The sequence below is a fragment of the Trachinotus anak genome, unplaced genomic scaffold (genome assembly GCF_046630095.1).
Source record: "Trachinotus anak isolate AG129_WGS33_773 ecotype Australia unplaced genomic scaffold, CSIRO_AGI_Tana_v1 ptg000028l, whole genome shotgun sequence".
Classification (NCBI taxonomy): Eukaryota; Metazoa; Chordata; class Actinopteri; order Carangiformes; family Carangidae; genus Trachinotus; species Trachinotus anak.
The window spans coordinates 4,182,680-4,199,700 of NW_027273879.1; the positions used below are offsets into that span (position 1 = coordinate 4,182,680).

A 17,021-nucleotide genomic window follows, 5' to 3' on the forward strand; every position below is an offset into this window, starting at 1 on the left:
CAGTTTGGCCCAAACTTAAATTTCTCCTCGACCCCCTTGACTTAAATGTAGATGTATTGGTGGTGAGAAGTGGAGGATACATCTGTAACATGTGTCAGGGTGTAGTTTGCGCTTGATTCAATGCAAACCTGCTGTGACCTGTGACCTCTGATTCATATGGCATTCTGCTGCAGGGACGGCGGTGGGCAATGGCAATGAGCGAAATGTCTTTGGCAGAGCTGAAGGAGGGGGGTCTCACATTGGATTTGCTGTTCACAAAGTCTGCACTTTCTCCGTGACTGTTTATTTTTGTCATGATTCATTTGAATGTGATAAATGTTCATCATGCAAATAACTTTTTTTTTTTTTGTAAAATATGCAAACCTTGACTGTTCTCATAATGGAAAATATCACTGTTTCCTCCCTCCTAGCCACACTACAGGTACGATTGGTTGATTGTATAATATATTTGCTACAGCATGAATGACATGATTGTTTTTCAGCATTGGTTATATAAGCATAGGGCTCTAATCTCCAGTTCAAATGGGTAAAAAAATAATTTAGTGAGGCTATAATGTGGCTTTTAATGTTGATGTAATGGTGCTGTAGGCAACATTAGAAGGGGGATAAGGGGGTGGGAGACAGGAAGCGTCATTTAGCTACTGGCTCAATCTCCAGAAGCAGATCTTCCGGTCAACGGGTGCTTCCCTGCGTTAACGCTACAATAATATATGAGTCACAACACAGGCTGATAGATGAGGAGAAGAACAGGAGGGAAGGGCGGACTGAGACGGGGATAAAAAGCCGTGCAAAATCACACTGTGCAGCGGGATTGGAATTAGAAATCTGTGATGTGCAAGAGCAGATCTGCAAAGCGGGTGGTCTGTTTGGGCAGTAACACAGCCTGGCGATCTGTAGCTGTTCCACTAACAGTGAAAAGGTGTAAAATAGACACCTTTATAATAGATACCAAGTGGGGACTTTAGCACATGGGATTGTGAGGGGAACATGTAGCCCAAAGAGAGCGAAAGAGAGACAACACCATCTATATTTCACTTCAGGGTTGCATGAACATGCTGGTAAACCCTGCTGCTATAGTATTAAAAAAAAAATACAGTTCCTCCTCGACCACACTGTTTCAGGATCGGGTTGCACTGAAGGCCACAAAACAAGCCTGATGACTGGATTTCCTGCTCCACGGATGCAGATATTCATGTTCCTGTCTCTCCACCTCTTAATCATTCTCTTGGGTCTCTGTCATTGGCACCATCTGTACCATTTCCCAGCATGTAATCTATACACTGGAGAACACATCTCCCAAGAAGCAAAACTCTCACTGAAAAACATAATGAAGTGCTGACATCCCATATACGGAAACCCCCTGCGGTTCAATCATGCTAGAACATGAGCACACACACGAATATGAGTTCAGGTTTCCCTCTCAGAAACTATATGGATACATGTTGCGCTTTGTGGCTGGTGGTAAGCTTTAAAGGCCGCTAATGTGGGGGACGACGACCCCCAGAGTGACCCCCCCCCTCCTGCTCCTGCCCAAAGCAGCACAGCGAGGTTCCCCCTTTTAACAAGTCTCTGCAGGCCCATCCGTCTTCCCAGAGACCCTGTCAGTCTGAGCTCAGGGATTTATCAGGTTGAAAAATGAACCGGTCTTACATGAAAAGGCGCCATCAGAGGATAGTAGGCGCAACGGGGCCGAGCCTGAATGTCGCTATCACAGAGCCGCTGCTCAGCTGTCAGCTAACTCTGTTTCCATTGAACTAAACCACAATCTGCTCCACTCTAGTGTTCAGAACCACTTTCCATCCCAGCCAGTGATTTCCCTTCGCCTTATTTTGCATGAAAGCATGTTAAACGCTCAATAGACAATTTTCTGGCATTATGGGTTGAAAATGGCAAAACAACTGGGATCATGAGAGTTGTTGTCTTCACCATCACTGCTGTCATTTCTGTTAACTACCTCTGGTTAGGATTCTCCTTCTGTGTAAATTGTTCAGGAGGTTTTTACCAGAAGCCTCCTCTCCAAAACAAACAGACCAGGTGGCTAAAATTGGTAACAACACTGAATAAAGCGGAGCCACATAAAAAACTTGGAGGGGCTGTGAGCTGACCTGCCGCTCAGCTTGTTTCTCTCATATCTTATGATCCAGGCTTTTACAAGGTTTTAACCTGGAGCCAAATTATCCACAGAGGTCTCCTTCAGATTAAATCCAGTAAAAACAGTAACAGAAACAGTAGTTTCACGTAAAAAAAAAAAAAAAAAAAAAAAAAGAAATCTGTTTCTCGAAAACTGTTCAGCAGGACATGAGTCTGACACTAATTTTTGTTCAGCTTGTTTCTCTGTTAACCCGCTTAAAACATTTAGTTGAAAATGACCAAAATGGAAAAAACTGCTGTAAAAATGCGGCTTAAATGTGGACAAAAATGTTATTTGACACACTGACAGGCAACCGAATGAAATGGACCTTTATTGATTAAAATTACAGATTTTTTTAGTTTTGAAAGTTGCTGGAAATATTTGGGATAATGGAAGTAGACAACAAAATATATAACATAGGCATAATCGTTTTTAGACATTTTAATGGAGAAAAGTTACATATTGTATCTTTAATAGTATAGTATATAGTAATAGTATAGGACTACTACTAGCTGTGCAGCATGGGGGTAAACTTAACTGTGAAGAAAAAGTTTTGGTGTTTTTGATTTAGTCTGTATTCGTGTGGACACGGTGTGGATGGCAGTTAATCAGTGCAGTGAGTTTAAACAGGAGCGCAAACATCCAGACACACACTTGTACAGATGGTGTGTGTGACCATTGATCACCAGCTCCACTAACAGCTCTTATCAGTGTCTTGGTCCATTGGCTGTCTGCACCAAGTCACTTTCACAGACCAATCAGCGCTCTGTGATTGAACGTGACTCCCTCCCTCTGTAACATTTATTATCTCCGTTTGTGTGTGTGCTTTTTTTTTGTGTGTGTGTGTCTGCGTGGGTGGGTGAGGGGGGGGGGGGGGGTCAAAGAGTAAAGGAGGGAGATTAAATGAAAAGGATTCCCAGAGTTGCGAGCCATAAAGGTTGCAGATGGCTTTAGCGACCTCACGCTCTCCATCTTCGTCAGGAAAGTTAAAGCAATTAACTCTTATCTCACAGCTGAGCCTTTGGTACCGTCCACTGAACCCCTCAGTGTCACTTCACAGCTTTTAGTGGGAAAGTGATGAACCGTGTGTGTGTGTGTGTGTGTGTGTGTGTGAGACAGTTCCTTCACCTGAGCTTGAAAATCCTCTCTGCTTTTGGTGCTTCTTTTAAAATTTCATGTTTCCTAAATACATTATTACTAATCTATGCAGAATTAATAACTTCCTGGTACAACTTTTTAATAAGGCATTATTTAGAATTAGCTGTGATAATGGATTCGTTATTAATACATAACTTACTAATGCTTTATAGATAAGTTATAAGCCATTGAATAACAACTTTTGATTGAGATGGATTATTTGACTTCTTACCTTCTGGAAGAAAATCCGTTTATAATCTTCTTATTCACATTTACATCTGCAGACTTGATGGACTGTAGAACCTTTTAATGACCAACCATCTATTGCTAATGGCTCATGAGACATTTATACTGAACATTTGTAACCACAAACCAGGTAACTTATTTGAAAGTGTGAAACCATAAGTGCTTATTAATGCTTCAACAACTTTTATAACTGAATAGAAACACACAGCTATGCTATTACCATAACATTTTATTTTAACAGAGCACACTGATGCAAGAGTCTATATTCAAACAACAGACTGGGCAGTGCTTAACCTAAACAGAGAGCTTTGCGCGGATCCCGGCTTGTCTCTATTTGAAGGAAAGCCACCTGAACTCCAGGTCATCCCAGCCAGTCAGTCTCTTCATCACGACATCTATCTTCATCCCTTACCCCGACCAAGGTTGTAAGAAGCCTGGTTTTCATCTTTGATGAGCAACTCTCCTTCACTGACCATGTTGCATCCAGCTCCTGGTCCTTGCTCTATACAACACCAGAAAAATCAGACCTTACCTGCCTCAGTTCTCCACCCAGCTCTTGGTCCAGGCCGTGGTTATCTTTTGTCTTGGCTCCTGTAATGCTCTTCTGTTGGGCCTTCCTCCATGCACAGTGGAAGAAACCCTTGCAGATGGTCCAGAATGCAGCAGCCCGTCTGGTCTGTGATCAGCCCAAAAGTGCACGTGCCACTCCCCCATGCACCAGCCTACTATGGCTGCCCATATTGTTAATATAAAAGTATTGATTAGAGTAGCTTTAAGTATGGGACCTTAATATTTCTTCCACTCTTGCTACTGTGTGCTCAAACAAAGAGAAAAGTCTGTCACCACAGGTATATTAACGGTTCTTGCGTTCACTTACTAGTGGTCAAACTCTGCTGTCAGAGGCCTGTAAAAAAAAAAACAGCCAGTGGAGCAGCCTGGTGTAAAACTAGCCCTGCGTTTGTTTATTTCTCCCCCTCACCTGCTGTTTCTTCCTCCTTTCTTTTATTTTGGGTTTCCCTTTTTCATCCTCCACTCCTCTGTTCATGGGAGGTTGTTCCCAAGCCCCTCTCACAGCAGGGAGTCACAGATGGTAGCTGGATAGTCCACAGGTTGCATCACTGCTTCTGATCCAGCTGCAGCTCAGATTCAGTTCAGTAGTACAGAGTCGCATACTCGTAACAGTATGATCCCACATTCTGATCTATTGGATTGATTGAATTGTAAGTTAGAATGCACTTCTGGTTGCTTTTGTGTCTACTTTTTAAACAGGAGTCGAGTTTCAACTCAAATTGCCCCAAGACACCTGTTTGAAGAATCCGTGACCCCAGTTCACAGTGTGTTTGTTTAGCTTTTAAACCAGAAGGACACTCGCTCACATACAAACACCCGAGCAAACATGACTGAAAGGCCCGGTCACCTTGAAGGTCACCACAGGTGTGTTTGTCTGTTCCTGTCCTTTCACTGTTCCCAGTCTTTTAAAAAAAACCAGCCCTTTTTTGTGTCTCTGCTGTCACCGTGAAACACTCAGTTTGTGAAGTTTGTAACCGAATGGCTCCTCACAGACTAGAGTCACTGAAAGAAAGAAAAAACCAAAAACACATTAATTTCTATGTTTGCCATGTATGCATAAACCTAGCTTTAATCATGTGTTATGTGTTTGTCAAGCCTTTCCACACTGTGGTTACAGCCCAGTGATTTTAAGTCAAATTTTGTGTTTTCAGGCTCTTTAAAAACAATAATGATACCACTGTTCAGCTTCAGTGCTTTTGTAAATGTTCTGGACTGGTTAGCTCACCAACTTAAGGCTCAATTTGGAGTTTGGCCCTCTCAACCTGGGAATGGAAAAGTGATTTTTTTTCACAAGCACATCATATACCAAAAAGTGAAAAATTTGTCTTTTTTTTTAATTAAAGTTATAGTTATATTGGACTATAATGTATCTTGACCCTATCAAACCTTTTTATTTCTCTTATATTCCCACTTGTACCTCTCATTGACTTTGCTCATTACCATGCACAGACTACACATGTGGGTGAGTATGTTTTAATACACTGCGATACAAGTTTTCTGGCTTTGGCCCAGCGTGAACCTTGTAGCTCCCTCATAAGGATTTACGACTGTGAGCCAAGCCTGTCAGTCCTTTTCATCAGCTTCTTTTTCTCCCTACAGGTTCCTTGTCTCAAACTCATGCTTGTTCTGTTGTAATCAGTGGAGTTGAATGTGTTTGCCGATCTGACAGCTCCACAGTGGATATTATGTTGGTTTCTCAGTATGGTTAATATTCTAAAATGATTGTAAAGACAAGAAACATTTAGATTTTACATTGTTGTAAATTGAGAAAATAGCCCGATGTCTTACACAGATCAGTGAAAACAGCCTTGTTGAATTTTTTTATTTTTTTGGGGGGGGATTAATATGAACATTGGTGCCTTGGGCTCAGGCGCCAACAGATGTTGACTGGTGTCTATGTAAGTCTGCTTCACTCTCACCTTTTTCAGATGTCCACATGACGAGCTGCTCCACGAGAATCCTGACAGAGTTTGTCTTTTTCTGCCTGTGCTGTTGCACAGGTTCAGCATATTTCTCCTTAGAAACTGAGAAAGACATTTCAGTGTCTACAAAATGTAAATATTACCTTTTGCAAATAGGGTACATGTTCTGAACTCTCCTATTCTGAAATCACCCCACCAAAATAACCAGATTTGAGTTTTAAAGATGCCTTTGTTTCCTCTCAACTGGACCAGTGCAACAGGTGATGGTAGACTTTTAATGAAAACCAGGGAGAGAGAAACATCACTACACTGATTTACACATTTGTATTAGGATTGATTTGAAGATTTTATTGATTTCTCATAGGCTCCAGAATTTCTTTCCTCTCAGCAACAACCTATGTGCAGCCTGAAGACCTCAGACAAGAGCCCGCTGGTCGTGATAAGGTTTAAGACTGGTGGGGATTGAACCTTTGCTGTCAGAGCTCCCCGGCCCTGGAATAACCTGCATGAGGTCAGGTCAAATCACTATTGTGCTTTAATTCACTTCTTAAAAGTAATTTTCAATGATTATCCTACTACTAATTTGTCAAATACTTGATATAGCATTATCTTTATGTTTGCTTTATTGGTTTATTATTCTTAAGGCTTTTTGCAGATATATATATATGCATATTCTGTGATCCAAATTCAAAACCACCACTAAAATTCAAAATAGGTGTCTGATCACTGATTGGTTCATCTTTTGATACCCAGCCATTATACAACAACTAATGCTTTGTGAAGCAGCAAAAGTATTTTAACGGCTATAGGCTCATATTTTTCAATCGCAATCAACTGAGAAACACAAAAATATCCTCGGTCATGTCAGTGGTAAAAAAAATTAACAAAAACAAAAAAAACAATTGCACCTTTAGGTTTTTAAAGTGATGAACGAATGGAGAACAGTACACAGTAGAAATGAAATCATGTGGCTCATGACTGTGTCACAGGCCACACATATACATGTTTTCAGGATATAAAGAATTCATCTAGAGGAAAGAGCTGTGAATAACAATATACTGAGGTAACAAGATTTGTTGGCTGTACCATTCAGGTCCAACCTTTCCCTGCTCTCCATCACCCTCTTCCTTGATCTGGGAGGTCTGCTGCCGGGAATGTTCACCACCTGAGAGAGGAAGACTGAGGCGGATGTTGGATATGAAATCACTTCCTGCTCAGGGTCTGAATATAGTCATGATGGGGTACAAAGGGGATGTTTACATAGTGGACTACAGGGGCTCCTGACACAATAGGGACAGCTCAGAGCATGTTTGTTGGATGACGGCAGGCATTGTACTGCAGAAGTGTATTCTCTCTCTTTCTCTCTCTCTCAGCCTCCAAGAAAGCTCCAGTTAGCCCTTTGTTGCTCTGTATTGTCCTGTTGCATGCTGGGATATCTGTGTTCCTATTTTGCCAGGGAACATTTAGCTTTCTGCAGGGTGCCACAGGAAACCACTTGGAGAAGAGCACTGCCTTTGTCATCATGTCACATCTGTTGTTGAGACAAAAAAAAGTGCAACAGGTTATCATCTCTCTTCAGACACTTGGAGCCTGACATTTATTTGGCAGCCAGCAGAAAACACAACCCACTCCTGCAGGGAGCAGGCAATTCTCTGGGCTCTCGTACGTTTGAACACACTGTTTTTGAATTACTTTCCAGGCTTGTAGAGTTGTGCAGACCTGAGAGCAGGTGTTCCAGGTTATCTGTGTCAAATGGACTCTTCCTTCCTCTCTGAGCCAAGTCTTGGCCTGTTTGATGGACTTATTCACTTTCCAGGGCCAAACAACATACTCCCTTACTGTAGATGGGTCTACCATGTGGTGAGCAAAACACCTCCTGTGACTTTCATCCATTTCTGATGACAGATAAGAAATGTGCATTAACATTTTTTCAACGGGTAATAAAACATGAACTCTAATATAATATTAATTGTCCTTTTTGGCCACTTGGTGTCAGTGCAGCATGCTGTAAGAGCAACACGTTATCACCCTGCAAGTAGCTGAAAACAGTTTTGAACTGTTGACATTGCATATTAGGAAACTTCCATAGGACCTGTGTGGAAGCCAGTTTCAGGCCTCTGGGACCAGAGCCTGCAGGTAAGAGGGTACCTCCAGTCTGTGAGGGGAACTGTGGCCCACATGATCTGTCACATACAAGTCTCCATAGAAGTCTAGCAGCTTGAGGGGTGTGCATCTTATCCTGTGGCGCCACCATTAGGAGAAACCCATTGATCTGGAGAAAATAGATTATCCCTGCTAGAGACACATTGTCATCCTGGTTGACATCAGCCAGAGTAATGACCCTGTCCACCAAGGTGCTAAAAGATGGCAACAGACATTTACCCTGTCTGTGGCCGAGATGAATGAAAGACCGTGAAACAGACACTTTACTGGCACAATAATCTGCACAATTCAATTAACAGTTTATAAGAGCTTTCTCCATCTCTCTCTCTGTGTGTGTGTATGTGTGTTCCATGAGTAGGTTTGTCAAATAATAATCTTTAAATTTTTTTATACGACCTTTGTGGAGTTAAATTTTTGTGTTTTATTTTATTTTATTTATTGGTGAATTTTTTTAAGTGTTTTTTTTGTTTGTTTGTTTGTTTTTATTTGGGGGGGCAGACATTTTTCTTCCTTCAAGTAGAATATTATTCATTATAATTAACCCATTTCTACATCTGAAGATGTTGGAGAGTCAAGAGATGTTGTGTTCCAAAGAGGAGACAATGCATTTTTCAAATTCTGGTTCACCAAAAATCATGGAAGCCAGCACCATCTGCATAGCCCCAACTCTTACACAGATCACTGAGAACAGCCTTGTCAAGGTTTGTTTCAATTTTTCAAAATTCGAACAATTGTTCAGATGTAGGGGAAAAGTTAATATTCGAACTGTAATGACCTGTTCAAATTCAAAGTCTGCAGTCTGTAAACTCTACAGATTGTTTGAAGCAGTTTGTCTTGTGATCCAGCAGAGAGCGCTCTAAACCTTCACCACCAGCATGACCTGTGGCATGCCCTCTTGACCCATCAGTAAACCAAGCAGCTAATGTTAATGTTGAAGCAGTGTGTTTAAGTGTAATGAGCATAATGGTCTGGTCTGGACATACTGGACTTGGTCTTTGAGGTCCAAAAACTTGTTCCCCTCATAATTATGAGGGCAAATAGTTTCCTTCCTTGCGGCATTTGCCTCCATCACTATTAACAGTTTAATACTTTTACTTTGGATGTACATGTTAGTGATTGTATTTGTGTGGCAATGAATGATATATATATATATATATATATGTGTGTGTGTGTATGCCTCTGACATCAAATAATTAAAACAGCTGCTTTTGTTTCCACGGTTGCGTTTTATGTATTTTAAAACATTGATTTGTTGGTTTCAGACACAAGAAGCCAAAAGCAGGCGTCTCATTTTTCAGATACATATTTCATCAGATGTAGCTGGTTGGTTTGAAAACGCATTCTGACTTCATATGTCCTGCTGAGGCTTCCGTCGGCAAATGTATGTTTTTGAAAATTATTCAGTAGTAGCTAACTAGCAGCTAGTCAGCATGGTTTTGCTGTGTCCCATTAAGTCCCATTCACACTCAACTGGCTCCTTTCTCCAATATGTGTGGCATAATCCGTCGTGGGTCAATGGTTGGGATCCTTCAAATGTATGAGTGTCTGAGGAGTGTATTCAGTCCAGTCTGGGCAACACACTCTCTCAAAGTTTTGCTGAGGTACTGGACGTTACAGACCAAGTCCAGTGTGTCAGCTCTGAGCGACTGTCACTCTTGACAGGCAAAGAGATTACAGAAAGTGTAAATTCTGCCCTCTCCACTTACATGTCCTCTGCTGAGCTCTCAATAAGTCATGTCACTCCACCCCACACACTAAACAAGATGGTGCGTCATGCCTGCAAAATGTTAAAGGAATTTGCAGCCAACATGAAAGTAAGCAAAACACCACCAAGTACAAGAAGACAGACATCCTCTATACACACAATAATTAGCAAGGAGGTCAACACATTCACAGAGCCTCTTATGGCTGAAGTGTCACATTCTGACTTTGAGCTGCTGCAAGTTTAATCTTCTCTGGAGAGTCAAAGTTTTGCAAACAACATTGTTCAGTCAAGTCTTACAGAGTCTGAGAGTTTGAAGGGAACAGAATGTTCAGGTCCAAGCCCCAAATCCCAGCAGAGACACAAAATGTCTCTGAAAGGACTGAAGAAAAAGATAAAGACCTTTTTTGCAAAGAAGTTTGTCAACGCATCCATTCGTCGGATAGTGGCACAGCTAATGGCTAAATTCCACCAGGACTCCAAAGTTGAGAGCAGAGAGTCAGTCCAGTCTCTCGTGGCCAGTATTGAGTCTCTGCTTCTGACAGAAGATGGAGAAAAACAAAGAGGTGGAAATGAAGTCTCCGCGTTGCAGAGATTCAAACAGCTTTCACCTGATACAGTCCTGGTGTTCACTAAAGAACTTAGTGATTTGCTCTACAGTCACCTGACAGATGGGGGGGGGGCGCCAGAAGTTATTCCAAAGCCCATTCAGGTACATGCTAACATGTACCTTGATGTACAGAGCAAAGTGGTTTGTTTCCTGGCACTGATTAGCTGGTGGCTGAACACTCAGGCTGCCAGCCACAGTCACAGGGTGACACTCGCTTTGATGGACATTGAACCATTGACAGCATCACAGCTCCCAGAGGAGACAGCACCTTTGGCAGCTGCTGCCCCAGTTTGTGAGGAAACACGTGCTGAACGTGTGCAGGATGCAAGAGCACAGGCAGAAAAAATCAAAATGTCTGTCAGGGTTCTTGTGGTGAAACTCGTCACACACACGTTTAAAAAGGCAAAAGTCATCTTTACTCAAGACTCAGAGGCCGTCATTAAACATCTGTTTGAAAAAACATGGGTCGAAGTCAAAGCCGCCAGTTTTCACGTTACCCCGGACACTGTTCATTCCCTCGACAAGACCGTTTTCAAGGACCTGTGTCAGAGATGGAGCAATGCAGAGATGGTGCTGATTTCCATGAAGTTACGGGAACCAGAACTTGAAAAATTAATTGCGTCTTCTTTCAAAAGACACCTGACAGCACCCAAACAGCCTAACGCCTTCTCTAGATTCTTCTCCTCTGTGAGAAAAGGCATCTCCAACATCTTCAGATGTAGAAATGACGTCAGTGTCATTTAGATGACATTTAATATTCATCTTGAAGGAAAACATTATCTTGCATTTCTCTTTTTTCCTTCAAGGTGAATATTATGAATCGCTCCTTTCTCCTTTCTCCTATCTTTATAGGTTGACCAAGTCGTGCCTCACAGCCAGGTTACCTCCCCTGGACATGAGGCAGGACTTGGTCAATCTATAGCCCACCTCTTCCCTTTCCCCCTGTGGGTTTCCCCCTGGTGCTCCAGTTTCTTCCCACATTCTTCATAACCATTCTAAACGCTAAATCACCTCCTTCCCTCAACCAGAGAATAAATACATAAATAAACATAAATAAATTCAGACTGAAGTTCTTCTGTTTTAATCATACCCTCGTGAATTCCCACATGTGTATAGCACAATGGAAACTGTACGTTCTGTTGCTACAGTGTTTGTTTGTTCCTTCAAGGTGATTAATAGCTCCAGTCTTCAGCTCCTATACCATATCCATGTTAGTGTCTAACTGAGAACTTTATTTGTCCTTATTTCTTTAATAAGGACTTATGAGACCACTTTGACTTATTGTATTAAGTTTAGTCTTTAATCTCTGTTTGTTTCCATATATGTTCTTCTTTCATGTACGAATGTGTTTCTTTCAAGACTTGAAAATACACTTCTGGTCACAGGATTGAAGCTTCATGGCTTTCTTTTCCATGCATTCTGACCCGATGCCCATGATTATGATTAATATTTCATTCCGAACATCCTAATTTACACAAATACAAACAAACAACAGCACTACCATGGTAGTCAGGGTCAGTGTGTGGTTGCGGTGCCCTCTAGAGGTTGATCTGAGCTCTCTGTTTCCCCCTCGACACTACACTGCATCCACCAGTGCTTTCTCCCATTGAGTGAAGCAGAACTGGATAACTTAGAGGGAATAAAAACAGAGACAAGATCTCCAACCAGGTATTAAGATGTGACTGTTATTCTGCAGTTGAAGTTATTTTTTGTTCACATGATAGCCATTGAGAAGATCCCCAGATTTCTCAGGCCAAAAGACTACACTTACAGCTTAAGAAGCCCCATCTCTGTAACGTTGCAATACATTTTCACCATTAACTTTCACATGTTTAAGTTCAAATCACTCCTTAAAGAGACACTCCATCCATAAAAAATAAATCCAAGTCAAAAATAATTTTATTCAAGCAAAAGTCAAAAACCTTAGTTTTATTTTTTGTACAGTGATGCCACTTTTAGCCATGCTACACGTGTGTCTCAAGCAAAGGTTACAGTTCATCATACTGGGGCTTTTGAGGCTCTTGGGGATCTGGGGCCTTGTGGCAGGTAATCCAGCCTTGCATTATGAAATCATTCAAACACAACTTCCCTGTATCGTAGGCACCTGGTTTAACATCAAAGCAGTTCAGCTTGTTTGGCAACTTTCTGGGACACGTTGACAATAACTCAAGGAAGGATGCTGGACCTGTTTACACTGCTGGGAGTTACTGTCACAGAGAAGCTATTAGTCTGCTGAATCAGTGAGGTCTTACCGTGTTTGGATTGTTTTACAAGCTTATGTCAGGAATTAAGTGATTTTGACGATGAAAGCAGTGGAAATATATTTGTTGCTACACCTTATTTTGACAGCAAGTGTCCTGGTAAACACGTTTGATCCGATCACAGTGACTGTTGGTGTCATTTCGAATCTGTGGCAGTTATTCAATACGCATGAAAGATGTGATTCAGAATGGATTTCCTTCAACGCAGAAGGTAAGGATGTGAGGAATGTAAATGTACTGTGTTTACAGCTTGTTTGAACCCAACTTAAACAACAATCTTCTGCAGTTATTTGCTTAACATATTGTCCAAAAACACACATAGCTAATAAAGCTAAGCACTTCAATCACAACACATTATACAGTCTTTGAAATGGATTCCAAGTAGTACATTAAAACTATTTTGTACACCAAGAACAAGAAGGTAAAACTATTTTTTTGCACGATATTTTTAAATTTTCATATCTATTGTGATGTATGAGCTCTGCCTCTGAACCCCTTGGCTGTGAACTGTTCTGTTCTTGTTGTTACTCGCTCAATGATAAGGTTATGCTGCTGATGTTCTGCTGTGTACTCTCTAGGTCTCAGGGCAGACCTGGAAAGCAAACTGTTTGGTCAGCACATTGCATCACGCGTCATCCTGAAAGCTGTGAATGGATTCATGAGCGATGACAACCCACAGAAGCCCCTGGTGCTCTCTCTGCACGGACGTAGTGGCACAGGGAAGAACTTTGTTAGTAGGTTGATTGCTGAAAACATTTACAAGGAGGGAATGGACAGCAGCTTTGTTCATGTTTTCATAGCTACATATCACTTCCCACATAAAAGTCAAATTGATTCCTACAAGGTATGAAAACGTAGACACGATTCAAACACAGTGACATTGTTCTTTTTCAGCCTTCTGTATGAATTAAATATGCTGCTGTTTCTCCGCAGTCTCAGTTACAGCAGTGGATCAAAGGTAATGCCACCAACTGTGAACGCTCCATGTTCATCTTTGATGAGATGGACGAAATGAATCCTGGCTTGATTGACAGCATTAAGTCATTTCTGAACCACTACAAGAAGCTGGATGGAGTTTCTTATCGGAAAGCCATCTTCATCTTCCTCAGGTAAAAGGCCAAACACATTCTCTGACCAATCAGCTCATTCATTCAAACCTTTATACTGGAAGAAATATGTTTCCAGCTTTACAAGTATGTTGCAATAGGGGTGCAGTCCATGCATTCAGTTCAACATATTGCACTATTTAATCTTATACATGGTCTCTGAGGATACGGAACTGCACTGAAATGCGGCTGTTGCTATATGTATTCTTTTATATCTGATAAATAGTGATAACAATCACAGGCTGTTTCTAATGTATTGTATGGTGGCCCTGAGAGCTCAACACACTGCAACTTAAGAAAACACATACAAAAAGAGAAAACACAAGCAAATTCAGAAAACATCCTCTGCTGCAAATGTTCACAACACAATGGAAGAGTTTCTAGGGGACACTAAAAACTGATGAACCTGGCTGGAATACAGTTGATGTTCACTGATTTGTGACTTTTGAAGTTAAAAGCATTCAACAACAAATGCGTATTGATGTATTCATGGATGGTTTATGAATTATAATGCATTTGTGTATTTGGTTGTGTTGTAAATATTTGCAGCCCACATGTCAAATTGATGAAGATGTTTTTGTGAATTTTGCTTGTTGCAGTGCATTGAGCTCTCTGGGCCACTGTCATATTGCCTGTTTGTAATCTTCCTCCTAGCAATGCTGGAGGGGAGGTCATCACAGAAACAGCTTTAGATTTCTGGAAAGAAGGACGAAATCGAGATGAAATCAAGCTCATAGACTTGGAAACATCACTCTCTGCATCAGCATTTAATGACATCAATAGTGAGAGGACTTCTTTTTATTCTTGCTCATCACACACGGATGAAAAATGTGAAACCTTTTTTTTTTTCTTAACTTAACTACTGACAGCATAGATTTACAGGCAGCTTACCAGGTACATCTAGCTAAAGCTAATGCAGTCTAATACAACAGCCCTGCAATAAATCCTCCGTCATGATGGTGATAATATTCAGTTTTTGTTGAAACTGTTTTGAAGAAGCGTTGATTCAAATATATGATCATTTCATCGGCTGCTGTTGAACTGTATTGCATTGTACAGAGAGGTGTTTGTTATTTAGCCTACCCTCACTGATAGAAATGGGGAGGACACAATAATTGAAACAACTGTCAGTGTAATGCAATACAGTTCAACAGCATCACAAACTACTGCCTCAAAAATGACCACAACGTTGACTCAACAAAGCTCTAAAACAGTTTCAACACAAACTGAATAAATCCTTAAGTTTGTGATTTTTATTGTGGGGCTCTCAAATGAGATTGTAGGTGTACCTAATAAACTACCAACTGAGTGTATATTTTTATCTCATCATCATGTAGGTGGCTTTTGGCATTCACGCTTGATTGATGATAATCTGGTGGACTTCTTCATCCCATTCCTGCCTCTGGAGTACCGACACGTAGTCCAGTGTGCCATGGCTGAGATGAAAGCCAAAGGACTGGAGCCAGACCAGGACGTGGCAGCTGAGTTGGCCAAAGATTTAATCTATTTCCCCAAATCTGAGAGGGTTTTCTCTGTCCAAGGCTGCAAGACAATAGAAAAAAGGTTGTACCACTATATTGACTGATGGACACTATGTTAATGTGTAATGCTTTCAGCCAAATGACTGAGGAGGGGAAGTGAAACTACATACAGATGGGTGACAAATTAGAGTAAAAACTAACATAATGCCTTTTGGTAAGGTGTTGGGCCACCACACGCTGCCAGGTAAGCTTCAGTGCATCTCGGCATTGATTCTACAAGTCTCTGAACTCTACTGGAGGGAGGTGAGACCATTTCTCCAAACAATATCCTCATTTGGTCTTTTGATGATGGCAGTGGAGAGCGCTGTCTAACAAAATCTCCTAAAGGTGTTCAATTGGGTTAAGATCTGGTGACTGTGCAGGCCACACCATGTGATTCACATCATTTTCATACTCAGGAAGCCATTCAGTGACCCATCATACCCTGTGGATGGGGGCATTGTCATCCTGTTTGTTCACTCATTTTTCAGGTTTTTCCTATAATGTGTCACCCATCTCGCTCTCTCTGTCTCTCTCTCTCTCTCTCTCTCTCTCTCGATGAATTACTGGTTCTCTTTCACCTTTACAGTGATGACAGACTCATTTGTAACTGTGAGGCTTTAATTACGGAGCCCCACAATGTACAAAACATAGTAAAAGTTTATCAGACAAGTCAAAAATATAGATTAATACATCAATATTTTTTCCCCTTATCACTTAAGAGTTGAACAAATGCATACATTATGCATTAAAGCTTAATTTATTTTATTCTTCTATGTATCTTTCACTAGCTCATCTTATTTTTCAACTAATTGGTTTTCTTGTCTTTGGCCACAGCATATATTTAACCATTTAATCATTTTCTATTTCCCCCAAGCTAAATTTGTAACAATTTTTCTCTTACATAGATGTTTTGTGATTTCCTAATGCTTCAATGCTGATGAGATAGATGTGCCCATACATATCCAGGGCAGGGATTGATCCAAGGAGGTGTTGTAACTGAGCTTCTAAGAATAATTTTTTTTTGGTTTCGTGTGATTGTAAAAGGAAACTCTTCATCAATGTGTGAATGTTCCAGGGATCCGAGATGATATTATGGTTTCGTTGACAGTGGTAAGCAGACAGACTGTACCATTTGCAATTGCATTAGAAATTATTGCATATTTTAACAACCATCCCTGGTGTGGTTGTTTATTTATCTATTTTGCCCACATTAACACTGACATGACTATCATGGATTAGTTACCTTTTACCCCTTCTTACCCTATTAACTATCATTAAGATTTTATGTACTTATGTCTATTTTATTTCTATTGTATTTTTTATTAAGCATTCATCTGTGTTTTTATTTGTTCATAGAAAAAAAAAATCATTCTGACATGCAGGAGTGGCTGTCATGAAAAATCCACCTACCTGCTCCTCTCAAAAGAGAAAATGTCATGTTTGGAATAAGGTAACTTGTTATTCAATAACCTGAGACTTGTGTCTACATATATTATCCACGATTCGAAATGGAGAACGATAAAACCCCAGTTTTTTTTTTAACTCCAAGAGTGCAAAGAACTGAAAATGTCTGATGACCGTTTGAACCTCTATCCTTCTATTTATTTAGTCATGAGTCAATTTTGTTGTATACTTAAACTTCACATGTAA

General features: G+C 40.7%; 1 protein-coding gene across 2 annotated transcripts; it reads left to right on the forward strand.

Annotated features, from left to right (window-relative positions):
- Positions 1–12,651: 12,651 nt before the first annotated feature.
- On the forward strand, positions 12,652–15,697 carry LOC139611757 (torsin-1A-like). Of its 2 annotated transcripts, none has more exons than XM_071466648.1 (5): positions 12,652–12,953; positions 13,321–13,586; positions 13,676–13,851; positions 14,503–14,630; positions 15,186–15,697. In XM_071466648.1, the coding sequence occupies exons 1-5, from the start codon at positions 12,785–12,787 to the stop codon at positions 15,431–15,433; spliced, it is 987 nt and encodes a 328-aa protein (XP_071322749.1). In that variant the 5' UTR covers positions 12,652–12,784; the 3' UTR covers positions 15,434–15,697. The 2 variants fall into 2 exon arrangements, with proteins under 2 accessions (XP_071322749.1, XP_071322750.1); XM_071466649.1 differs by having other exon boundaries at positions 13,321–13,472; positions 15,186–15,564.
- Positions 15,698–17,021: the final 1,324 nt, after the last annotated feature.

Excerpts from the sequence above, each read along its gene's own strand:
- LOC139611757 (XM_071466648.1), top strand. The coding sequence starts at position 12,785 with ATGAAAGCAGTGGAAATATATTTGTTGCTACACCTTATTTTGACAGCA. Across the intron at positions 12,954-13,320 it reads GATTTCCTTCAACGCAGAAG|GTCTCAGGGCAGACCTGGAA; the intron begins GTAAGGATGTGA and ends TGTACTCTCTAG. Across the intron at positions 13,852-14,502 it reads GCCATCTTCATCTTCCTCAG|CAATGCTGGAGGGGAGGTCA; the intron begins GTAAAAGGCCAA and ends TCTTCCTCCTAG.